The sequence below is a fragment of the Vidua macroura genome, chromosome 26 (genome assembly GCF_024509145.1).
Source record: "Vidua macroura isolate BioBank_ID:100142 chromosome 26, ASM2450914v1, whole genome shotgun sequence".
Taxonomy (NCBI): Eukaryota; Metazoa; Chordata; class Aves; order Passeriformes; family Viduidae; genus Vidua; species Vidua macroura.
Window position 1 is genome coordinate 1,674,570 of NC_071596.1, and position 24,149 is coordinate 1,698,718.

Below are 24,149 nucleotides of genomic sequence, written 5' to 3' on the forward strand. Positions count from 1 at the left end.
CAAGGGGCAGCAGGCTGGTTTTGAGGGCTGCTGGATGGGGGCCCTGCAGAGGGATTTGGGGTGGCAGCTCAGTTTGTTCCAACACATGCCTCAGTTCCCTCTTCTGTAACCACCCTAGGGGCATGCATTGTTTGGTGCCCCTGTGCCCAACCCCAGGCCCTGTCCCTTGTCAGTGCCACCATGCCTGGCCATAGCATTGTCCCCAGCCTGGGTCAGTGGCACCATGCCCACCCCAGGCACTGTCTCCAGTCCAGCTTGGAGTTGTAATGTTCAGGCCCAGGCAGTGTCCCAGTGCCAGTGTGTCCCGTCCCGGATGCTGTCCCCAGGGCAGTGTCCCCAACCCAGTGTGCCCTCTGGGGAGATGCTGGTTCCTCCCAGCCAGCTGCCTCCATCTTTATTGTTTCTGCCCCTTTCTTTGTAGGCAACTGGAATTATTTTGGCTGGGGAGAACAGCAGAGTAAGTATCCTGCCCACTCCTCTCTTCCCAGCCTGGGGGTCCCCAGCACATCCCTCTTTCCCTGGCCCAGGGCTCAGAGGACCTGGAGTTTGGATCTAGCCTGTGGCCTTGTGCCATGACTCTGTACTGGGTGAGGACAGTGTCACCAAGAGCCCTGTCCTGGGCAGGGCTGTCCCCAGGGGCTGGTGGGGACATGGCACCATGGGGCTTTGTGCCCTTGGGGTGTCCCAGTGGCAGTGAGCAGCTCGGGCTTTGCCTCTGTGGTGGAACATTGGTGGGGCAGAGGGAGGGTCCCTGCCCCCATCCTCTTCCCCCTTCTGTATGTCCCAAATCCCCCCTCCACCTTCCCCTCATCCCCCCAAACCCCTCCTGTGCTGATAACATGTCAGCTCGCCCCTCATCCTGCCCTAGGCCCACTTCCCCAGCCCAGTCCCACAGCGGTGGGGACACAGTGGTGGCACTAAAGGGTCTGTGCAGGGTGGGGGGCAGATTTGGGCCATCCCCTGCCCCACTCACTGTCGCCCCTTGCAGACGATGACCCCGACAGTACCGTGGATGACCGGGACAGTGACTACCGCAGCGAGACCAGCAACAGCATCCCCCCACCCTACTACACCACGTCCCAGCCCAACGCCTCCGTGCACCAGTACCCCATGAGGCACCAGCAGCAGAGCTCCCGCGACTCCTACACTGACTCCATGCAGAGCTACGAGATGGACTACTCGGACCAGGCTCCCATCAGGTAGAGTGGCCACAGCCAATTCACCCTGGGCCCGGCTCTCTCAACCTCCCCCGCCGGTGACAGAGGCCAGCACATCCCCAGGGTGACGCCAGGGATGGCGCTCCCAGTGCGGTGGGTGACAGAGGGAAGGATGAGGTGAGGAAGAGCGGGGTGGCGCTGGCCTCATCCAAGCCTTTCCTTCTCACTGGGAAGTTTTCAAACTCTTTTGGGTCACTGCCCTCCTCTGTCCTCACTGGGTTTGGGGCCCCCCACCCCTGGCTGTCCCTGCTGGGAACTGGGCAGTGGAGTGTGGGGTGGCTGGGAACACAGATGTGGCAGAACTCAGCCCAAAGTGCCAGCCCCATCCAGGTGGACAGAGCCTCCCTGCCAGTGTCCCCACAGCAGCAGGGAGTGGTGGGTGGCGGTGGGACCTCGCTGACCATGTTCCTCTCCTCCCCTGGCAGACGCTATGGTAGCGTAGACTCTGCCGCAAACGGGCGCAGCGACGCTGAGTCCGGTTCTGAGTCGAGCAGGCGGACCAGCCGCCAGCCTTCCCTTGAGAGCAGGCGGTCCCTAGACCTATCGGATAGGTGGGTCGCTACCTGTGCCGTGTGCCGTGTGCCGTCGCAGAGTGCTGTGGTCGGTCCTTGCAGCCATGGTGAGGCCAACACCAGTCCTGGCAAGGGCGGCCTTGTGCCACCCTCCCCGTCCCGAATCAGCCTTGTACAGGGACAGCTTTGGGATGCTCCAGGTGTCCCCCCAGCCGCTCTTGCTGCTGCACCCCAGTTCATGGGGTGACATCCCAGCATCCTGGTCCCGCTTGCTGGCACTGCGACTGTCTGGCAGAACTGCTGCCTGTTCCTTGTCATGTCAGCGGGTGTGGGACCGGGCCCCTGGGGACTCAAATGCCACTCCCTGTTGCTAGTCAACTGCCAGGGTGTGCCTGTCTGGGCAAAAGCTTCATGCAGTGATTTGGGATCCTGCGATGTGCCAAGAGCACCTCTCCCATTTCTGCCAGGATCAGGATGGGGAGGTGTGGGGTTTCCAGGCGTGAGCTGTGTCTCCTGCATCCCTGTGCCCCAAGTGCTCCTTCTCAAGGCACCTGGATGATGCCAGTACCCCTCCCAGCTGCGACCAGCCTGAGCCATCCCCCAGCACCCTCTTCCCTGCGGTGTCCCCTGGCTTCCCACGGCCTGGCCACTCTGGGCTCTGCCCAGCCCCACCCCTCACCTTTGTCCCCTCACGCGCTCCCTGAGCCCTGGCTGCCAGTGCTGGAGACGTGGTGTCGGCCTCTTCCTCGGCATGTCCCTGTCCTGTCTGCATGTCTGCTTCTGTCAGCCTGTCCCCACAGAGCCACGGGGCTGCCCTGTCCCTGGCGGCTTCCCGGGGTACAGGGCCCCTGTGGGCCTCCCAGTGCAGGCAGCTGTGAGAGGAGGGAGCTGGAAGGGCCGGGGGGGGCAGATGGGGTGGGGGAAGGAGTCTGGCCTGGCAGCAAGAGCAGAGGCAGCAAGAGCCCCTGAGTAGGGATGGTGTCAAGAGGAGTGAGGGGGTTGAGGGGGTGTCCTGGGGTGGGGTGCCTGGGAGGGCTGCGTGGAGCACTGGTGACAGATCTGTGTGTCAGGGGCAGGACAGGGTGTCTGGCAGCAGCAGGAGGCAGGATCTGGCTGGGGGTGCTGCTGCCCCCACCTCTGGCTGGGGTGAGCCTAGGAGACAGACACTGTCAGCCTCATCCCCACTCAGCCGAGGCACAGGCAGGGAGCTCAGAGTGCCCCCTGCTTGGGGGGCTGGTTCCAGCCGATGGAGTTTCCTGGTTCTGTGCCTTTGGCTCCCAGGACGAGGAGCCCAATGCTCCCGATGGGAGCTGCACATCCTCCCACCCCTGGTGCAGGGCTCTGGGGCTCTGCCTGGGGTGACATGGACCCACGGGAGCCCTGTCCTTGTGTCCCCTCGCCCCTCAGCCCCACAGGGAGCAGCCGCTACGCCTCGTCGGCTGAGCTGAGCCAGGGCAGCTCCCAGCTGAGCGAGGACTTCGAGAACGAGAGCCTGAGGGACTCGGAGCTGGACGAGAGGGACGGGGACTCCTACCACTCCTGCCACAGCTCCGTCAGCTACCGCAAGGACTCACCGCGCTGGGAGGAGGAGGATGATGATGATCTCTACCTGGAGGAGGAGGAGGAAGAGTTCATTGAGGACTACAGTGAGACTGAGGAAGGCTACCCCAAGGAAGAGGAGTTGGAAGAGGAGGAGGAGGAGGAGCTGCGGGAGCAGGACAGCTATGAACCCCCTGAGCATGAAGCGTACCCACCACCACAGAAACCCCTGCCACAGCAGCAGCAGCAGCAGCAGCAGCAGCAGGTACCGCAGCAGCAGCAACAGCAGCAGCAGCAGCAGCAGCAACCCCAGCTGGTCCCACAGCAGAAGCCTCAGCAGCAGGAGAGGAAGGAGGAGAGGAAAGAGGAAAGGAAAGAGGAAAGGAAGGAAGAGAAGAACACTTCTGCTCCCCAGGAAGCCCCTGAGGCCCTCCAGGCCCAGCGGGCAGAGGAAGAAGTTCCCATGCAAGAGGCAGCCTTGGAGACTGAGCCCCCAAAACCAGCTGAGAGGTAGGAGGGGAAGCTGACCTGTGGTGTCCCTGGGATGGCACTGTGCCTGGAGGCACTGAGGATGCTCTGGAGGTGGCTCAGGGATGGTGCTGGTGCTTGGCGCAGGACCAGGGACCTTCTGCTGTGTCTGGAGCTTTTCCAGATGCCTGAGCCATCGAGGTGGGGGAAGCCCACCTTGTGCCACCCAGGCAAGAGCCAGCACCCTGGGCACGCTGCCTGGGCCCAGCCACCCCCTGTGCTAAGCGTGGCTCAAGGTGTTCAAGAGCCTGCTGAGGTTACAGGGCTGCAGGTTTATAACCTGGGACAAACACGGGGCAGGGGGAATGGGATCTTGGGGCTGTGATTCCTCTCCTCTGGCACAGGCCCTTGGCACCCTGGGTGGAGCTTGGTCAGAGGAGGAGATTTCCTTTACAGAAGTCAGTCCTCTCCCTAGGCCTGGTAAAAGCTCATCCATGGCCTCCTGTGCTGTACAAGTGAATTAATTGGTGGTCAGGTTCCTGGTGCAGCATGTGAATAATTCATGTCTTGGGGACAGATTATTCAAATATCATTATTGACCATTTCCATTTTCAGTGAGTGACACTCTGTGCAGAGGTGAACTGGTGTGATGGGCTTTCTCAGCCTTTTATTTAGTTTAAATTAAACACCAGGAATTGGGAATCTCTAATTTAAACCAATGTGTAATGAGCTATTTTTAAAAAAACTGGATATTTACCCCAAGAGCTGGCAGGAACCTGAGGGCCTCAGGTCACGTCTGCCTGCAGCACCCACAGGACAGGGGGCTTAGGGGTCCTGTGCTGGGATTTGGGGACTGTGGATTAGTGCTGGGGACCATGGATTGTGCTGAGAACCCCAGATTGTGTTGGGACCCCCAGATTAGTGCTGAGGGCCTCAAAATAGCACTGATAACCCCAAATCAGCTTTTGGGACCCCAGAGTAGCACTGGAGACTGTGGATTAGTGCTGAAAACCACAGATTAATACCGAGGATCCCAAGTTAGCACAGACAGAGCCTCCCAGGTCTGAGCAGGTTCATCTCCTGAGCACCCCATGGCCTCTTCCCAGAGTGGTTCTCGGTTCCTCTCTCCAGTGTCACATCACACCAGGTTCTCCAGGAGACTGGTATGTTTGGAGGATTTCTTTTCTTTTCCTCCATGTCTTGATTTTGTAGGAGAGGAGAAAAAGCCCCACAGCACCCAGCATGGTCAGGCAGACACTTTTCCCTGGGCTTGGAACCACTGGGGTGTTGGGTGCTTTTTACCCAGGAAGCTGTGGTGGGAAGTGGCCAGAGGACATTGTGCTGGGGAGATGGGGGGCAAAAGATGTTTAATTCACATGCTTGTGTCACCAGCTGTCCCTGTATGTCACTTGGGTGCCCAGGGCAGGGTCTCTTGAGGGTGGGGAAGCTTCTGGCTTCTCCCCAGTGCTCTGCCCTGATTGTGGCTGCCCTTTGCAGTGACACCTGCTGCCTTTTCAGTCCTTCTTGGTACCAAGAGGCAGTTTTGCCATGGCCACACTGTCTCAAGGCACATCAGGATCCCCAAATGGCAGTCTCAGACCTGCTGGGCGTGTGGGGGCTGCTCCACCCTCCCTGGTGCTGTGCTGGGAAGTGACAGGGGATGTGTGTGCTTGCAGGGAGCCGGCAGAAGAGGAGGTGCAGGACCCCAAAGCACGAGCCAAAGCCAACTGGCTACGAGCCTTCAACAAGGTCTGCATGCAGCTGCAGGAGGTGAGGACCCCCTGGCCATTGCCACGGCTTGGGGCTGGGGGCACAGCCCCTTTCCACACCTGGGCAGCTTCCAGGGACATCCACAGACTTGGTGGTGCCAACAGTGGTGCCCACAACCCCATTCCCACCAAGTGGGACACCCCGGAGAGGCCGGGAGTGCTGAGGATCCCCCGTGTGTGCTGCATGCGTGGCTGGTGCAAGACCCCCGCCCTCTCCCCTCTGTTGAGTTGACAATATTTTGTTTTGTTTTTAGACTCCATCCTCCATCTTTTCTTTTTGTTTTGGCTCTGGATTCGCTCCCCGGGGTCTCGATCCCCCTCCCCACCGCTTCTCTTTTCAGTTGTCCACCACCATGGCCCTTGCACCCGCGTCTCCCCTTCCTGCAGGGAAGGGGTGTAGCCTGCCTGCAGGTAAGCATGTCCACCTGGAACCTCCCAGCCACGTGTGTGCCTTCCCTGTGTGTGTGTGTACGCTCAGGGATTGCCCATGAAGGAGGGGTGATGGTCTCTCTCTGTCCTTCTCCTCCAAAATAATCCCCTGCCTGCAGGAGTAGGTGGCACTGCTGGATGATCCCTGCACACACACTCTCTTCTATGTGTTCTGGCTTTTCCCTGCTCTTCTTTCCAACTGCTGTGGGTCCCTGAGGACCTGCTGAGCCTTTGTGATGCTTCTTCACTCCCCCAAGCCCTGAATTGTCACACAGTGTAGCCATGTCCCCTGCATTGCCAGCCTCATCCCCATTGCTGAAGCCCACCCACTTGCTCACCCAGGTCAGCCTCCTGAAGAGATTTATTCCCAGTGCTGGCTTGGATGCCCTCCCCTTGGTTTTGGAGCACACTTTTCTCTGCCCACCCTGCTTATCCTTCCATGCACCCTCAGTGCTGTGAGCATTCACTGCTCTGGGGGGGCTGTCCCCCTGCTGGTGGCTCTTGCTGTGCCCTGACACTGTCCCTTGTTTTCCAGGCCCGTGGGGAAGGTGATGGAGAAAAATCCCTGTGGTTCAAAGGCGGGTGAGTACAAGGGGAAGCTGGGTACACTGTGCCCCCTGGGATCTCAGCCCTCTCCTCATTAGGATGTGATTAATGAGCTCAGCATTAATGGGTTTGTGTGGGGAAGGGTTGCTGAGCTATGGGCATGCAGGGAGGCCAGTCTTTTGGAGCTGAATATTGGGGCTGGTCAGTGCTTTTGGAGCAGCCAGCAGACATGACATTGCTCTGTGACCCCAAGAGCTGCTGCTGAGGGGGAGAGTGAGGAGGTGAGTTGAGATGGGGATGAGGAGGGGCAGCAACTCCTGCTTGCCTCATGAAACAGTGTCATGGGGAATCCTGAGCCTTTCACCTGGATAGGCTGGAGGTCTCAGTCCTGACTTGCCCTCGCAGACAGCCCTGCTGTGGACCTGGGCAAAACCTGGTAGGTTGCCTGAGAACCCCCAGATCACTCCAGGGATTTCTTTCCGACAGGGCTGTGAAGTTCCATTCCTGCCTTGGGTTCTCTTGCAGCAAAACTTGAGGCTCACCTGCTCAGTGCTCCCCTTTAGGGTCCCAGAGGGAACCCCAGCTCTCCAGCCTCACACTGCAAAGCCAAAGCTGACTAAGCCAAATGGGCAGTTTTTCTCCTGAGTTTCACTGTTAAGCTTCATGTGGGGAAAAATCACCGTTTTTGCCAAAATCCCTTTCCCCTTAGTTTTTAGTTCAGTGATCCCTAGCCTGGCTGGGGTGGTGGTGGGGATGGGGATTCCATGGATAGGTCCCTGGCCACACAGGTGTTGCTTTGCAGTCATATTCACCAAGTCCTAGATATTGAGAAGAAATCCTTTCCTGTGATGGTAGTGAAGCCCTGGCACAGGTTGTTCAGAGCAGCTGTGGCTGCCCCATCCCTGGAAGTATCCAAGGCCAGGTTGGCAACCTGATCTAGTGGAAGCTGTGCCTGCCCTTAGCAGGGCATGGAACGAGATGGGCTTCAAGGTCCCTTCCAATCCAAACTATTCCGTGGTTCTCTGAAGTGCTGAGTGACCATGGGGCAGCAACGGGGGGCCCCTTTCTGCCTCAGCTTCCCCTTGCCCGCTGACTCTCCTCTCTCTTGCAGGCCTGGTGGTGGGCTGATCATTATAGACAGCATGCCGGACATTCGCAAGCGAAAACCCATCCCCCTAGTTAGCGATTTGGTGAGGTTCCTCCCAAGGCACCCCCCCACAGCTGCTAGCTTTGCTCCTGCTGCGCCCCACCGGACTGCGCCGCCCGTGCCCCGCTCCCCAGCTGCCTCTAACTTGGCTTGTGTTCTCTGTTTTCTTTCCTGTGGCCTGGCTGGGCCTTCCCTGCGGCAGGGGGGCAGCTGTAAGGTTTCTGCGCTGCATTAACAGCATGCCCGACATTAAGCCTGGACGCAAATCTCTCCCTCTAGTCAGCGATCTGGTGAGCGCGGTGCGAGGGGTTAAAGAGACAGCGCCCTTGGGGCTGCCGGACAGCCCTGGTGCCCCCAGCCCTGCCAAAGAGGGGCGGGGGTGTCCCACACTGCCTGGGGGGCTCCTGGCCCTCCTTGCAGTGGGGAGCCGGGCTCTCCCTACCCCGAGGGTGCTTCTCTTTAACGGAGCTCTGGTCCCTACCCCCAAGCATCAGCCTGAGGTTTCCCAGGGCTGTATTTGGTTTTTTTACTGGTGCTGTATCCCTGGTCCCTTCCTGTCCCAGCTGCCACGCCAAGCTGTCCACAGCCTTGCAGCTTGGACCACACTGGTGCTGGACAGACAGACCCCCGTACCAGGGGAGGGCTGGCAGTGGCTTTTCCAAGTTGCCCAGACCCTGTGCTCCTGTCCCCACTGTCCCAGTGTATGGGGCTGGAGACGCCCGATGTATGGGCCCCCCATGATGGGGTCCCCTCCAGTCCCTGGGCTCTTGCACAGGGTCACTCTGCTGGTCCCCTCTCGCTCCTGATGACAAGAGACAGCAATTTTGGAAACAAGACACCCTTGTCCCTCAGAATTAGGTGCCCTTCCCCCTCTCTTTACACCTTGTCAGCTCCACTGTGTGCCCTCCCTGGGGTGCCACCCTCCTGTTCCCAACCTGCCTTCCCCCATCCCCCCACCCCCTTGCTGTCCCCAACTTGGTGCCCCCACCCCAGCCCTGTTGGGCAGCTGCTGATGCTTCTGCACTGTGCTGTGTTGGTGTTTTGGGGGTGGGGGGTGATGGGGTGGGCAGTGTGTGGGGTTTGGGGGTCTGCTGCCTTTCCCTACTGGGATTTGCAGGCTGTAACCAGTGCTGTGGCTTGGGGTCACACTGCCCCCCACCACAGAGTGCTCAGTGCTGGATGAGGGGGTGTTTCCCCAATTCCCACTGGTTCTGGCAGGGAAGGGGCTCTCCTGGGAAGTGTTTGCACTAATGCCTTTTTATTCCCCCCTTGCTGGCCCTGGCTGCCCACAGGCCATGGTAAGTGCCCCCCACCCCATCTCCCCAGGGGTCTCAGACACGTGGTGAGAGGTTCTGCCCCACTGGGGCTGAACTGGAAATGTCATAGGCTGCTGCACTGGTTCCAGTCCCACTGCACAGCAGTGGGGGCTGGGCTGTCCCCACTGCCCCCCGTGCAGCCAGGACCCTTCCCTGTCTGGGATCAGGGTCTGTCCTGGGTGTTTCACAGCCACTGGGGGTGTAGGAGGGAGCTCTCATGTTCTGCTGGATCTGGGAACTCGCTTTCTTTCCCACAGTCCCTGGTCCAGTCCAGGAAAGCGGGAATCACATCCGCGCTGGCCTCGAGCACCTTGAACAATGAGGAGCTGGTAGGTGCTGGGGTGGGCTGGGTTGGGGATGGTTGGGAGGGGGAAACTGAGCCTCGGGGGCCAGGCGAGCAGTGAGGTGCAGAGCCTGTGCCCCACCAGCATCCTCTGGTGATGCCTGAGCATCTGGGATGTTCATGGCAGCACCTGGGGATAGAATCGTGGGATCATTTGGGTTGGAAAGGACCTATAAGATCATCAAGTCCAACTGTCAACCCAGCACCACCACCATTAAATCAATGTCCCCAGGTGCATCCTCTGCCCTGCTTCAGCATTTCTCCCCCTCTCTCCCCTGTCCCTGCACAGAAAAACCATGTTTACAAGAAGACCCTGCAAGCCTTAGTGTACCCCATCTCCTGCACAACGCCCCACAACTTTGAGGTGTGGACGGCCACCACCCCCACCTACTGCTACGAGTGTGAGGGGCTGCTGTGGGGCATTGCCCGCCAGGGCATGCGCTGTGCCGAGTGCGGCGTCAAGTGCCACGAGAAGTGCCAGGACCTGCTCAATGCTGACTGCCTGCAGAGTAAGGACCTGGGGCCCTCAGCCTTGTCCCTTCTCACCTTGCAGAGGGAGGAGGGAGCAGCCCCAGAGAGTTCTGCTCCTGACCTGTGCATGGGAAAAGTGGTGGGCAGAGCAGACTCGTCCTGGGCGGGGGACAGATCACTCCAGGTTTGAATTAATTCATGCATGGCATCGTAGAATCATGGAATTGTTAAGGCTGGAAAAGACCTTTAAGATTATCAGGTCCAACCAGCAACTCAGCACCCTTGTGGTCACCACTAAACAGTGTCCTCAAGTGCCACAGCCACATGTGTTTTGCACACTTCCAGGGGTGACTCCATCACTGCCTGGGCAGCCTGACCCAGGGCTGGACAACACTTTTGGGGAAGAAGTTTCCCCTGATATCCAACATAAACCTTCCCTGGTGCAACTTGAGGCCATTTCCTCCTGTCCCTGTCCCCAAGCCCACCATGCCAACCTGTGAGAGCTCTTGTCTCTCTCCTGGGTACCACCAGCCCCCCAGCCCATCTCACCCATGCCTGTCCTCTCCCAGGAGCGGCGGAGAAGAGCTCCAAGCATGGAGCAGAGGACCGGACCCAGAACATCATCATGGTGCTCAAGGACCGCATGAAGATCCGGGAGCGCAACAAACCAGAGATATTTGAGCTGATCCAGGAGGTGTTTGGGGTCAACAAGACCACACACACGCAGCAGATGAAGGCGGTCAAGCAGAGTGTCCTGGATGGCACCTCCAAATGGTCAGCCAAGATCAGCATCACAGGTAAGCAGCTTGTCACCTTCAGCATTGAAGTGACACCCTGGGAATGTCCCCATTGCCCAACCCCTCATTCTGCCAGGCAGCTTCAGCCCCTGGGGGGACACAGGTGCCTGTTTTGGGGATCTTCGTGTGGCTGTGGCACTGACTTCTCTATGTCTGTTCTCTCTGCCGTGCTGTGCTGTGCTGCAGTGGTCTGTGCCCAGGGCCTGCAAGCAAAGGATAAGACAGGTTCCAGTGACCCCTATGTCACTGTCCAGGTTGGAAAGACAAAAAAAAGGACTAAAACTATCTACGGCAATCTCAACCCAGTCTGGGAGGAGAATTTCCATTTGTAAGTTCACCCCCGGTCTCCCCATTCCCCTCGCTTGCCACTCATGGTTGTGCCAGGCTGTGCTGGCTCTTGCCATGTCCCAGTAGGGTGGGGGGAGCCAGCTGGGCCTCATCCTGCCCCCACTGAGGTGCTGGGGTCCCGTGGGGTTCTGTTTTATGCCATGAGGATGTGACTCCAGGGGCTGATCCAGGCTGTGCTGGGGCTGCCTGGGTGTGGCACAGAGCCCACTAGGAGGGGGTTGGTGCCCTTGCATCTGCTCTCTTCCCCAGTTCCTGCTTTGTGCTAGTCCCTTTTGTTTAGGGAAGCAGTGATGGGGAGTAGCTGGAAAGGTTTCACTGCTTGTGCTGGAGCTTGCCCTTTGTCACCTCCCCAGCGAGTGCCATAACTCCTCTGACCGCATCAAGGTCCGTGTGTGGGATGAGGATGATGACATCAAGTCCCGCGTCAAGCAGCGCTTCAAGAGGGAATCCGATGACTTCCTGGGCCAGACCATCATCGAGGTCCGGACCCTGAGCGGGGAGATGGACGTCTGGTACAACCTTGGTAAGCAGCACAGCCTGGGACCCTCGCCCTGAGCTCAGGGGTGACACATCCTGCTCATGCTGGGACACCCTGTCCTGGATGGCAAGGGGAAAGTGCTGCCAGCCATAGGCTGAAGGCTGTTGCAGCATGGTCTGTTCTTAGAAACAATACCAAAAGCCATTAGGAGAAAGTGTTTTCATAGGGTCATTTTGAGAACCTTCTACCCAGGAGGTTCTAGAACACCAGGCTCCTGCAGAAGGGAAACCGAGGCACAAAAAGACCATATCTCTAGTGGCTGGAAATGTGGCCAAATCCCACCCCAGCCTGGCTGCACACGGTGCTGGTGTCCCCTCAGCCCTGGCCCTGTGCCAGAGCATTGTGCCCCTCTTTGGGGCTGGCAGTGAGCAGGGTTGGCCCAGGGAAGCCTCACACCTTGTCCCTCTCCCTGCACCCACAGACAAGCGCACAGACAAGTCTGCAGTGTCGGGAGCCATCCGGCTGCACATCAGTGTGGAGATCAAGGGTGAGGAGAAGGTGGCTCCTTACCACGTTCAGTACACCTGCCTGCATGAGGTGAGCAGCCCAGACAGGCACAGGGGGCACGGCCCCATCCCCAGCAGTGCCACCCTGCCACCACCTGTGCTGGGGAGCTGATGGGACTCATTTGTACCTCCAGAACCTGTTCCACTTTGTGACGGATTTGCAAAACAACGGGGTGGTGAAGATCCCAGACGCCAAAGGGGATGATGCGTGGAAGGTGTACTTTGATGAGACAGCACAGGAGATCGTGGATGAGTTTGCCATGCGCTATGGGGTGGAGTCCATCTACCAGGCCATGACGTGAGTCCTCTGCCCCCGTCTGTTTCAGAGGGGCTGCAGCCACCCCCCAGCTGGAGGGTTACTGTCCCCATCTTCCTCTCCTGCTGCCATTGGCACTCACCTCCCTGCCATGGGTGCAGACTGGCCCCAAACCTGTCCACCCATCCTTCCCCTTCCCAATGCGCTCTGGCACAGCCTCATCTCAAGTCCTGTGTCGAGTTTGGGCACCACAAGATCAGAAGGATCCCAAGCTGTTGGAGAGTGTCCCAAGGAGGGACACGGAGCTGGGGAAGGGGCTGAGGAGCGGCTGAGGGCACTTGGCTCGTTCAGCTGCAGCACAGGAGACTGAGGGGAGGCTCCTCGGGGGCTGCAGCTCCTCCCGAGGGGAGGCAGAGGGGCAGGGGCTGAGCTCTGCTCTGGGCCAGGGACAGGAGCCCAGGAAGGGCTGGAGCTGTGCCAGGGCTTGGCATGGAGCTCAGGGAAAGGTTCTTCCCCCCGAGGCTGCTGGCACTGCCCAGGCTCCCCAGGGAATGGTCCCAGCCCCGAGGCTGCCAGAGCTCCAGGAGCGTTTGGCCAGCGCTCTCAGGGATGCTCAGGGTGGGGTTGTTGGGGTGCCTGTGCAGGGACAGGGGCTGCACTGATGATACGTGTGGGTCCCTTCCAGTTTGGGATGCGCTGAGATTCAATGACTTATGCACCCCAAACCCAGCATCCCCTCCTATGGCCCTAAACCCTCAGCTGCCACCTCTCTCCGTAGGCATTTTGCCTGCCTCTCCTCCAAGTACATGTGCCCCGGCGTGCCGGCGGTGATGAGCACCCTGCTGGCCAACATCAACGCCTACTACGCCCACACCACCGCCTCCAGCAATGCCAACGCCTCCGACCGCTTTGCTGCCTCCAATTTCGGGGTAAGTCCCATGGTACGTAAACGCTCTTTTCTTTTTCTCTCCTTTCTTTGGGAGGGGGTGGGGGGCTTGGGAAGCAAAACGAGCTGTGCAAAACACCCCACTCCAAGCTGCAGCCAGGCAGCAGTGGGGTCAGCCCCTGCTTGCCTCAAAAATCGTCCCACTCCTGTGTTTCAGGAAGGAAAAGAGCCACCACCTTCCCAGGAGAAGGGCTAAATTTGCTCCCCGAATTATTTTGGGAGCCTGAGCAAACTGGGACCCTGGGTGGCAGTGTGCCAGGAGGGGGGGCCACCTTGGTGGCAAAATCAGAAGCATGTGGCCATGACCCACCCCTGCATTTCCTGGGGGGGTCTTGCACAGCCTCGTGTGCTTTGGGGGACCCCAGCCTGCTGCAAACTCAGCCAGTTGTGCAGCACCACTGGGTGCCAAGTTGGGTGAGTTTGTGGCAGGGCTGGGTGCCCCTCGGGGACGTGGGCAAGGAGGGGCTGAGCCCTCACCTCGGCTGCCCCACCCATGCCATCCCTGAGGCAGGAAATGGTCGCTCTGGGTGTGCATGGGTCGAGCCAGGGTCAGTGCCCAGCCCCGGGTGCAGCAAGGTGCTGGGTAGCCAGGGACACAGCCAGGGCCGAGCACAGCTCCGGGCAGCTTTGGCTCACCTTCACATTCCTGTTGCAGGGGGTAGCTAGAGCCGAGCGAGCTGTGCCTCCGGATCACGCAGGAGGAGGAAACCAAAAACCCGCCTTTTCTCTAACATGGAGGATTTTAAAAACTTGTTTCTTTCTCTTTTTTTAGAGAGCCTAAGGTTGGGTCCTAAAGTGCCCGTCCGTGTCGCTTTAACCCATCGTGTCCAGTGTTAGAGTGCTGCAGCCGCTCCTTGGGTGCTGGGGACGCACGGCCCGGCCCAGGGCCCGGCTGGGCCATCCCCGCGAGCGCCGAAGGTTTGCGGTGGCCAGCACAGGCTGTGGGCACGGCCGAGCCAAGGACTCGCTGCCCCTCCCACCCCTGTGCTCTTGTCCCAGGACTCAGACGCTGGTGCGGACTTTCCAGAGCCCTGCGGGTCAGCCCTGACCCCGTACAGCCAGTGCTGAGGGGGGAACCCAGGGCTCTCATGGGAGGCCCACATGGCTGTCCAAAGCCTCTCCATCAGCAGGAACACAAAGGGAAATGCTCCCCAACAACATTCTGGGGCCAATATTGGGAAGAAATTCTTCCCTGTGAGGGAGTGAGGACTGAGGTTGCCCTGAGAGCAGCTGTGGCTGTCTCATCCCAAGATGAGATTGGACAGGGCTTGGAGCCAACCTGGAATAATGGAAGGTGTCCTTGCCCGTGGCAGGGAGTAGAATAAGGTGGTCCTTAGGGTCCCTTCCAACCTGAACCAGTCTGGGATTCTATGATGAGTTGCTTTGCCATCAGCTCTGACCCCTGATCCAATCCACAACCCAAGATGGGATTTGCATCCTTCTGCCCTGTGCTCTCTGGGTGGGAGCTGGGCTGAGCTGAACTACAGCCAGCCCCTCAGCCCCAGTGGAGACTCCCCACATGGGGTGTTTCTTGCCCATGTCCCTTGATGCAGCCCAGTGGAGTGAGTGAGGAGTCCATGGAAATGTCCAGCTCCTGGGGCCACCCTGAAGATGGGCAACCACTGCACATCCTTTCCCTGCCCTTTTTCTTGAGCTCTTGGAAAGCCCCAGTTGAGGGGCTACTGATCCTGCAGCCTCTCTCCCAACTCTTGTCCTGAGCCCAGGCTCAGAGGGGTTCCAGTGGGCAGGGCAGACAGAGCAGCCTGTCAGCCTCCCAGCAAAACAGGGGACATGTGTCACCTCTCCATCCTGAACAGCACCTGGCATGGCCACATGTGCCCCAGGAGCTGCTGAGGGGTTTGAGTGAGCCCCAGCCACCAGCAAGGACATGCTTTTCTCTGCAGGCATGTCCTGCCCATTCAGGGCTAAGGAAGGCAGGAAGGCAGGAAGGAAGGAAGGCAGGCAGGCAGGAAGGAAGGAAGGAAGGAAGGGAGAGGGCTGAGCTGAGAGCAGAGACAGACAAGGGCGGGGGGGTCGGTCCCTGCCGCCTTTGCCCTGTTCACCTGCCCCCGGGGCGTTTCTCCACAGAAAGATCGCTTTGTCAAGCTCCTGGACCAGCTGCACAACTCCCTGCGCATCGACCTCTCCATGTACCGGGTAAGGTGCCTGCCCTGCCTCAGTGTCCCCACCTGAAGCAGCAGGTGGCTGCTCCCTCACCCTCACTTGCCCCTGTGAATTTTGAGGGCAACTCCCCTCTTTCCTTTCCAGAACAACTTCCCTGCCAGCAGCCCCGAACGGCTGCAGGACCTGAAGTCCACAGTGGATTTGCTGACCAGCATCACCTTCTTTCGGATGAAGGTACTGCTGGGGGCCTCACTCACCCTGTCCCTCAGGGGATCTGACTCTCTTTGGCCCTGGTTGTCTGCGGATTGGGGTTGTGCTGGCCTGTGGTGCTCCTGGGTGGGTGTCTGGGGGTGCTCCAAACACCATGCTCTCCCCGCACACCAGGTCCAAGAGCTGCAGAGTCCCCCACGAGCCAGCCAGGTGGTGAAGGACTGTGTGAAGGCCTGTCTCAACTCCACCTACGAGTATATCTTCAACAACTGCCACGAGCTCTACAGCCGCGAGTACCAGACAGACCCGGTGTGTGGGGCAGGGGGAATCCTGGGCACTGACCTCCCCATCCCGTCCCCTTCTCCTTTTCCTCATGCTCCTGTCCCTTTCCAGAGTGCTCAGTCCTGTACAGAATGATCCCCAGACCTTGGAGTTTGAGCTGTGGGGTTGAGATCAGGACAGACAAGAGAGGGTTGCATGGGGCCTCCAGGGTATTCCCTCCTGCTCCCTTGTTAGCCCTGACACAAAGTTGAGCCCTGCACTGGGTGACCAAATTCTCCACTGTGTCCCTGCCCCTCCAGACTAAGAAAGGCGAGGTGCCCCCCGAGGAGCAGGGCCCCAGCATCAAAAACCTGGATTTCTGGTCAAAGCTCATCACCCTGATTGTCTCCATTATTGAGGAAGACAAGAACTCCTACACGCCCTGCCTGAACCAGTGAGTAAATGCTGGGGAAGGGGACACTGCTGTGCCCACAGAGGGTGCCCATGTGGAGGCACTAGGATCTTGAGGCCTTTGGAAGTGATTATAACATCCATAGGAAGGCTGAGGCTGCTGGGAGGTGTGTGAGGGATGTCTGTCCATGTGGAGGGCTGATTCACCCGGTGTTCACAGCCTCAAGCTGTGCCAGGGGAGATTCAGGTTGAACATCAGGAAGAATTCATGGAAAAGGTGGTCAGGCATTGGATGGGGCTGCCCAGGGAAGTTTGAAGTCCCTACCCCTGGAGGTGTCCAAGGAAGGCCTGGGTCTGGCACTCAGTGCTTTGGGGGGGATCATTCACAGGTTGGACTCAATGATCTTGGAGGCCTTTTCCACCCTAAACGATTCTGTGATTCACACTCTCCCCTCACCCCAGGTTCCCCCAGGAACTGAACGTGGGGAAGATCAGCGCTGAGGTGATGTGGAACCTCTTTGCTCAGGACATGAAGTATGCAATGGAGGGTGAGTCCCACCTGCCACCCTGAGTCAGAGAGGGAGGACCCAGGCAGGAGCTGTTCTCAGCTCACACCTCCCCTGTTCCCTGGGCAAACCCATTTCATCTCCTCATCAACACCATGCATGGCTTAACCCCCCGCAAAAGCACTTCCACCTTTTTACCCTGGAGCTGCCCCTGGGGAGCCACAGCCCAGATTTGGGACTCAGAGTAAGCCCCAGGCCCTTTCCCCGTGCAGAGCACGAGAAGCACCGCCTGTGCAAGAGCGCAGACTACATGAACCTGCACTTCAAGGTGAAGTGGCTGTACAACGAGTACGTCACCGAGCTGCCCTCCTTCAAGAGCCGTGTGCCCGAGTACCCCGCGTGAGTGCAGCCCTGGGGCCGGGGAGCGGGACTGCCACCACGAGGGCTGCTGGCCTCACCATGATGGGTCTCTCTTCCAGCTGGTTTGAGCCCTTCGTCATCCAGTGGCTGGATGAGAATGAAGAGGTGTCACGGGATTTCCTGCACGGAGCACTGGAGCGGGACAAGAAGGATGGGGTATGAACAGGACTAGGGACGCAGTCTTGGAGCGGAGGGGCTTGTCCCTTGATGCCCAGTATGTCCTGACTGGGGCCAAAATCTCCCCCACACATCCCACTGACACCTCGTCTCACTCCTACAGTTCCAGCAGACCTCGGAGCACGCACTCTTCTCCTGCTCCGTGGTGGATGTTTTCTCCCAGCTCAACCAGAGCTTTGAGATCATCAAGAAGCTGGAGTGCCCCGATCCCCAGATTGTGGGGCACTACATGCGACGGTTTGCCAAGGTGGGCACCTGCCAGGGCAGGGGTCAGCACCACCCCTGGGACCCCAGTGCCAGCCTGGCTGGGGCTCCTGGGCTCTCTGTGCCCCCTCCATCCAGCTGTGGGCAGCCAATATGCTACCAACACACCCTGGGACACTCCCAGCTCTGCTAGCACAGGATATTAATTAATTAATTATGAGCTAATTTATGAGTTATTTTCTTAATTAATATAGATTAATTAAAACTGGCTTGCAATATAGGAGGGAGTTGCGTGCAGGCTTGGTGGCTGTTGCCTTTGCAGCTGTGCTGGAGCTGCCCATGGAGACTACTTGTGCTGGATCTGCCTTCCAGTGGCTGTGCCCATGTGGCTCCTGCTGCATGAACATGAGCCAGGTGTGCCCAGGTGGACAAGGAGGCCAATGGCACCTGGCTTGTACTAGCAATGGTGTGGCCAGTAGGACCAGGGCAGTGGCTGCCCCCCTGTGCTAGCACTGCTGAGGCCCCACCTCAAATCCTGGGGTCAATTTGGGCCCCTCATGACAAGAAGGACACTGAAGGCTGGGGAGGCTCAGCCTGGTGAAAAGGAGGTTCAGGGGGGACCTTGTGGCTCTGCACAACTCCTGACAGGAGGGGACAGCTGGGGTGGGGTCAGGCTCTGCTCCCAGGGAACAGGGAGGGACAGGATGAGAGGAAACGGCCTCAAGTTGCGCTAGGGGAGATTTGGTTTGGATGTTGGTAAAATGTCTTCACTGAAAGGTTTGTCGAGCCCTGGCACAGGCTGTGCAGGGCAACAGTGAAGTCACCATCCCTGAAAGTGCTTAAAAAACATGTGGATGTGGCACTTGAGGATATGCTTTAGTGGTGAACATGGTGGTGGTGCTGAGTTGATGGTTGGACTTGAATTTATAGGGCTTTTCCAACCTTAATGATTCCATGATTCTGTGTTCCATGAGGCAGAGGGTATGTATCCAGATATGAGGTTGTTTCATTGCTGTTGGACTCATGGTTTCCTTCTCTCCCTCCTTACCCTTTGTTGCTGCTGTCTGGGTGTCTTCCTTGGTGTCCTGTTTGGCTGCAGACCATCAGCAATGTGCTGCTCCAGTATGCTGAGATCATCTCCAAGGATTTTGCCTCGTACTGCTCCAAGGAGAAGGAGAAAGTGGTGATGTATCTCCCTTTTGCTGTCCTCACATGGTGTCACCTCAACCCCAGGGTGGTTCGGTCCCTTCCTGATGGCAGTTCCTGACACACTGCCATGGTGGCTTCTGTCGCACTATGACACGAAATAACTCACACACACTTCTAAAATCAAAAGAGCAAAAGGAAGCAACTTTTATTTTTGACCTCGCAATATATAGAATTCCAAAAGTGACAGTGGATTGGAGGAAAAAATTGCTAGTTCTCCCACCACACTGGTCAAACTAACAGTCTATTAATTCTCTCCTCCCACAAAGAAGAATGCAAAACAATCATTATTTACATGACAGTGCGTGAGAAACTCCAGTAGAAATAGGTAAACATCAGAAGGTATAGAAAACTTTTAAAAGAACTTTAAAACTTTTAAAAGAACAGGGTGACAGGCTTCCATGCCATCCCTGTCCTCATGTCCAAGGTGGGAGGGTCCTGGGGCTGGGGGCAACTGTCCCAGCCATATTTATTGGTGCTGATCTTCCTCTCCATCCCACCCCTCCAGCCCTGCATCCTGATGAACAACATCCAGCAGCTCCGTGTCCAGCTTGAGAAGATGTTTGAAGCCATGGGTGGAAAGGATGTGAGTATGGGGGGTTCCAGCAGGGAGCCCTGTGGGGGGTTGGATCATTCCCTTCCCCCCTTGCCCAGTTCCCCAGTGCTGGGAGCAGGCCCCTTCCTCAGTCCTGTGTGGGGTCACACTGTCCTGCCCCATGGCACCCTGCTCTCCCACAATATTGGACTGGGAAGGGCTTCACCCTGCCCAGGGATGCATTTGGGATGCAGAAACTTCCCTGAGGGCTGGTTCAGGAACCCTGTCAGCTTCAACAACTTCTTTCTCCTGCAGCTGGACACAGAAGCCAGTGATATCCTCAAGGAACTGCAGGTGAAACTTAACAATGTCCTGGATGATCTGAGCCGAGTCTTTGCCACCAGGTACAGCTGGGTGAGAGGGCAGGGGCAGTGGGCAAAGGAGAGGTCTGGGTGTCTCGAAGCTGTGGCTGGGGGCTCTGGGGGGATATGCTGAGCTGCCTGCATGTTGTGGTCCCCAGTTTCCAGCCACACATCGAGGAGTGTGTGAAGCAGATGGGTGACATCCTGAGCCAGGTGAAGGGCACCGGCAACGTCCCCGCCAGCACCTGCAGCAGCGTCGCGCAGGATGCTGACAACGTGCTGCAGCCCATCATGGACCTGCTGGACAGCAAGTGAGTGGGGGGGGCAGCTGGAGCCCCCACCCTGCCCCTCCTGGCCTCGTCAGGCAGTGCGAGGGACATGCAGAGGGGACATGGGAAGGGTGACACGTGGGATCTCCTCTGCACAGCCTGACGCTCTTTGCCAAGATCTGCGAGAAGACGGTGCTGAAGCGGGTGCTGAAGGAGCTCTGGAAGCTGGTGATGAACACCATGGAGAAGACCATTGTCCTACCCCCACTCACAGACCAGACGGTGAGTGATGGGCAGAGGGACCAGGGACCCTGAGACACAGGTGACTGACTGGGGCCAGTGTGGGACATGGCTGGCCAGGTGCCCTCACTGGCATGTGAGAGGGTGGGGACTTCACTGACATCTCCAAACTCTTGTCCAGCTCCTGGCCAGGGAAAGGATGGAAGAGAGATAGGTCATCCTTGCTCCAGAACCTTCTTGGTTGGCTTTGGCAAAGGACCTTCCTGCCACCTCTATTGTGGCATCAAGAGGGGACACTGGCCCTTTCTTATCCATCCTTCCCTCAGAGCTGGGAGAGCATCCCATGCCACACTGATCCACACTGGCTGTGGGCATGCTCCCTGTGCCAAGAGATGAAGCCAGGGGCCCCTGGAGTTTGGGGAGACGCTGCCTGTTCACCTTGCTGAGGGGCTGAGGGTTTCATGAGGATGGGGGGACATATTCCCCAGCAGGGCTGAGCTGTTCCTTCCTCCTGGGGGGTTTAGGAAAGCAGAGCAAACCCAGGGAATGGTCCCTCTCTGAGGCTCCATATCACATTGCTGTTTTTCTGCTCCCCCTGCACCTGAAGCTTCCTGAGGTGGTTCCTTCAAAGTCAGGCAGGAAAGGGTGACACTGAGTGCTCTCAACCAGCCACACACCTGTCACTCTTCGGTGGCTTTTGTCACCATTACAAAACTCAGGCTCTTCCTTGGAGTTCCTGGAGCTGTCTGCCTTTATGTCACCTTTCTGGGACTGTGGAGCTCCTGTGCTGTGTCTGTGAGGGACAGCACAGTGACGACATGTCAAATGTCAGCCCTCAGTGGTGCCACCTCACTGTCACCATGTCACAGCCCTGAGCCTGGCTCAGGTCAGCCCCACGTCGCTTCTGACCGGGCTCACACACCCTTGGCCAAAGGTGGCCAAATCTCATAGGAATGCTGGTGCCACTGAGTCGCAGTCCCCATCCCAGTCTCTTTCCGGCTGGGCTGTGGAGACAGTGCTAGGGCAGAGGAGAGGGCATGGACACGTGGCTCTGTTGGGTGTTTTTCCTGAGGGCAGACAGCCCCTGGAGAAAGCTGTGCTGGGACTGGTCCCTCGGGCAGGGGACATCTTGCCCACATGTCCCTGGGTGCTGGCCCACAGGGTGGCTGGACAGGCTGGTGGTTTGGGGGTCCGTGTCAGAGCCGAGTGTTGACTGGGGTCCCTGGAACTGAGCCCCCTGGGGCAGAGCCCTCCCCCGACAGTCAGGAGGGACCAGGCAGGTGAGGATGGGGCTCCTCGGGGGCTCTGGAGGCCTGCGGTGCAGTGGCAGGGCGGTGACACTGAGTGCTGTGCCTGGGGGACAGCCATGGCGCTGTTGGGGGTGGGGGGAAGCCAGGGCTGGCGCTGGGGAGGATGGAGGAGGCGGGGGCCGACACTCACGTCACGGTTGTTCTCTCCAATTGCTCCTCTCGCCTCTCAATGGCAGATGATTGTAAGTACGGCAGCTCCCTGTCTGTCTGTCTGTCTGTCTGCTCTGTGTCGGTCCTGGCCTCGCCGGTTCTTGTCTTGTGTGGCTGCCCGTGCCCTGCCCACACCCTCCTTCGGCTCCTGACCTGGTCCAGCTCCTGGTCCCCACCCCTGCCTGGCACTGGCTCCTGGCCGGAACATGCCAGCCCCTCCGGGATGTGGTGGGTGGAGAGGTCTTGGACAGATTGGCAGTGCCGGGATGTGGGGAGGGACAAGAGGGGGGTGATGGGGTGGGAGGGGACGGTGGTGGCAGTGCCATGTCATCAGGGTCTGCCCAACCTGGGCTCCATGCTGAGGGGAGGAATACCGCGGGAGGCACGAGCAGGGGGTGGTGTGTGCCTGGAATCAGGGCTGCTCGTCCTTTCCCTCGTGCCTCAGTTTCCCCTTGAGGCCCTGGCTGGGGTCTGGCTGTGATGGGGGTGAGGGCAGAGGTTTTCCCTGCCGGGAGGAGGAGGAAGAGTCTCTCGGGGGGGACACGGTGGTCCCTGGCCCGGGTGCTCAGTGTTGGGGCAGGCTGCTGGCACAAGTTGTGAGGCTCCTTCCCTGATCGGGGTATGAACCCTGGGAACCTGGACTGCTGGTTCCCTTCTCGGCATCGCTGCTGGGTCCTTGCATGGCTTTGACTGAGCAGTTTCCTTCTGTCCTCTTCTGACCAGTCTGTGGCTGTGGGTTTATGCCCTTGGGGGCAAGGGAAGGGCAATTCCCCCCTACAATCCTGTCCCCACCCCTGTTGTGACCCAGGCACCTGTGCAGGAAGAGCAGTGGGAGCCAGCTGCTGGGTGCTGGTGCCAATCCCTGCAGGGACAAACACTCCTCTGCTGTCCCCCAACACCTTTGGTGTCCAACAGCAGCATTTGAGGAAGCCTTGGGGGCAGCGTGGGGCTGAGTCTCCCCTCAGATCTCATGGGGACCTCATGAGAACCTCATGGGGACCTCGTGGGGACCCCATGTCCCAGCTTTGCTGCTCTGTGGGAAAGAGCAGTGTCAGCTCTGTGTGGTACAAGCTCCTCTTGTTCACCCATCACCCTGTGCCGGGGCCAGAACCCCTCCTGGGCCAGAACCCCTCCTGCCATTTGGCCGTACCTGTGCTGCTTGTTCCTTCTGAGGCTTCCCAGCTCCCTTCTCCAGATTCCATGCTCCCCTCTCCTGACTCCAACAGTCCGTGCTGAGAGCCGAGTTCATCCCCCCCATGGCACTGTGGCTCATTTCACACAGTTCCTCTTGCCTGGATCAGTGTGGGGCTGACACTGGGCCCAGCCCTGCACAAACCAGAGCTCTACGTGTCAAAGCCAAATCCCAGCTACTCCCTCCCTGCTCCCTCCCCAGTGCTGGGAGCACCTGCCACAGCTGAAGCAGGATGTGTGGGGGCACCAGAGCCTGCCCACACACAGCTGGATCCTGTATTCCAGCAAGGATCATCCCTCACGGATTCAGCATCTCTGTATCCCAGCAGTTTCCCAGTGTGAGGACAAGTTCTCCAGCAGTGCAACATCCTGCTTCCCAGTGGGGATCCAGCACCCTGATGACACCAGGCCCTCACTGAGTATCCCGTGGGGACCAGTCCCCCACTGGCTGTCCTTGAGGAGCTCGTGATGTCTCTGCCACCTGTGCCCCTGTGTCCTGTCCCATGCTGTCGCCCCACCCCACACTCAACCTCTGACATTGCTTCTACAGGGCACGCTCTTGAGAAAACATGGCAAGGGGACAGAGAAGGTAAATAGCTGTGGGCTCCGTGTGTGTCACTGCCCCGGGGCCACACCTGTGGTCTCACACCCGCCTGCTGTGGAGGTCCAGGCTTGTCCGTGCTTCCTCTGTTGTGCTGTCTGGATGTGCTGTTGCCTGCGTGGTGTTGTGGTGAGGTGTGCTGTGCTGTGTGCTGGGGACAGCCCCAGTTCTGTGTGTCCCTGGGGTAGGGAGCGGGGGCTCTGTGGCGTTCAGTCCCCGTGGGGCAGATGTGGGGTGTCGCCCATCCCTGTGGAACACTGCCCCACAGCCCTCAGCACCAGCTGCCTGGTGGGACAGCGAGGGGTTGAGACCCTGTGCATGGGAGACCCTCCACACAACCCCATCCCACTGTGGGGGCTCAGGAAGAGGGGACCCTCTGTGCTGGGCCATGCTGGGCACAGTGAGGGCCCCAGGGCTGCTGAGATCCCCCGGATCTCTGAGCCTGCTCCCCCTTCCTTGCTGAGCCCCGGCCCTGCTCCAAGGGCTTTCTCCAGCATATGGGCTCTTGCCCTGTCTGAGGGCTCCTCACCACAGGGTGGGGGCCCGGCAGTGACCCCAGCCTGCTCCCCAAATCCTGGTTCTTGGGAGAGCCATACCAGCATCCATCTGGGCAATGCCTGCGGCTCCCTCTCCTCTCCTGGGGGACACTGGCTCCTGCCCAGTTTACTGAGTGTGCTGGGCGAGCTGATTCCCTCTGATCCCCCAGCCCCAAATGGGGTGGGGAGCAAACCTGCCTGCCCTCAGAATAGACCTGGCACACTCATCACAGCTTCACCAGTGCGGGCACGGGGCTGAGAACTGGTGCCCAACCAGCGGCACCAGTG

General features: G+C 58.9%; 1 protein-coding gene across 6 annotated transcripts in view; it reads left to right on the forward strand.

Moving 5' to 3' along the window:
- The window catches only part of UNC13A (unc-13 homolog A), a 37,551-nt gene that overhangs the window by 6,696 nt on the left and 6,706 nt on the right, over positions 1 to 24,149 (forward strand). For 2 of the 6 annotated variants that reach the window (XM_053999341.1, XM_053999344.1), the window contains exons 8-35: positions 422 to 457; positions 989 to 1,199; positions 1,643 to 1,768; positions 3,137 to 3,778; positions 5,413 to 5,506; positions 6,470 to 6,516; positions 7,592 to 7,670; positions 9,201 to 9,272; positions 9,576 to 9,795; positions 10,327 to 10,554; positions 10,741 to 10,882; positions 11,256 to 11,425; positions 11,862 to 11,977; positions 12,081 to 12,244; positions 12,981 to 13,131; positions 15,237 to 15,305; positions 15,417 to 15,506; positions 15,657 to 15,791; positions 16,064 to 16,197; positions 16,617 to 16,702; positions 16,933 to 17,059; positions 17,140 to 17,236; positions 17,361 to 17,504; positions 18,561 to 18,644; positions 19,176 to 19,253; positions 19,518 to 19,606; positions 19,723 to 19,875; positions 19,992 to 20,115. In XM_053999341.1, coding sequence (XP_053855316.1) covers positions 422 to 457; positions 989 to 1,199; positions 1,643 to 1,768; positions 3,137 to 3,778; positions 5,413 to 5,506; positions 6,470 to 6,516; positions 7,592 to 7,670; positions 9,201 to 9,272; positions 9,576 to 9,795; positions 10,327 to 10,554; positions 10,741 to 10,882; positions 11,256 to 11,425; positions 11,862 to 11,977; positions 12,081 to 12,244; positions 12,981 to 13,131; positions 15,237 to 15,305; positions 15,417 to 15,506; positions 15,657 to 15,791; positions 16,064 to 16,197; positions 16,617 to 16,702; positions 16,933 to 17,059; positions 17,140 to 17,236; positions 17,361 to 17,504; positions 18,561 to 18,644; positions 19,176 to 19,253; positions 19,518 to 19,606; positions 19,723 to 19,875; positions 19,992 to 20,115 — 3,908 coding nt within the window. Of the gene's footprint in view, positions 1 to 421; positions 458 to 988; positions 1,200 to 1,642; positions 1,769 to 3,136; positions 3,779 to 5,412; positions 5,507 to 6,469; positions 6,517 to 7,591; positions 7,671 to 7,829; positions 7,918 to 9,200; positions 9,273 to 9,575; positions 9,796 to 10,326; positions 10,555 to 10,740; positions 10,883 to 11,255; positions 11,426 to 11,861; positions 11,978 to 12,080; positions 12,245 to 12,980; positions 13,144 to 15,236; positions 15,306 to 15,416; positions 15,507 to 15,656; positions 15,792 to 16,063; positions 16,198 to 16,616; positions 16,703 to 16,932; positions 17,060 to 17,139; positions 17,237 to 17,360; positions 17,505 to 18,560; positions 18,645 to 19,175; positions 19,254 to 19,517; positions 19,607 to 19,722; positions 19,876 to 19,991; positions 20,116 to 23,274; positions 23,314 to 24,149 lie in introns of all 6 variants that reach the window. The other 4 variants (XM_053999340.1, XM_053999342.1, XM_053999343.1 and 1 more) reach the window with 4 other exon arrangements.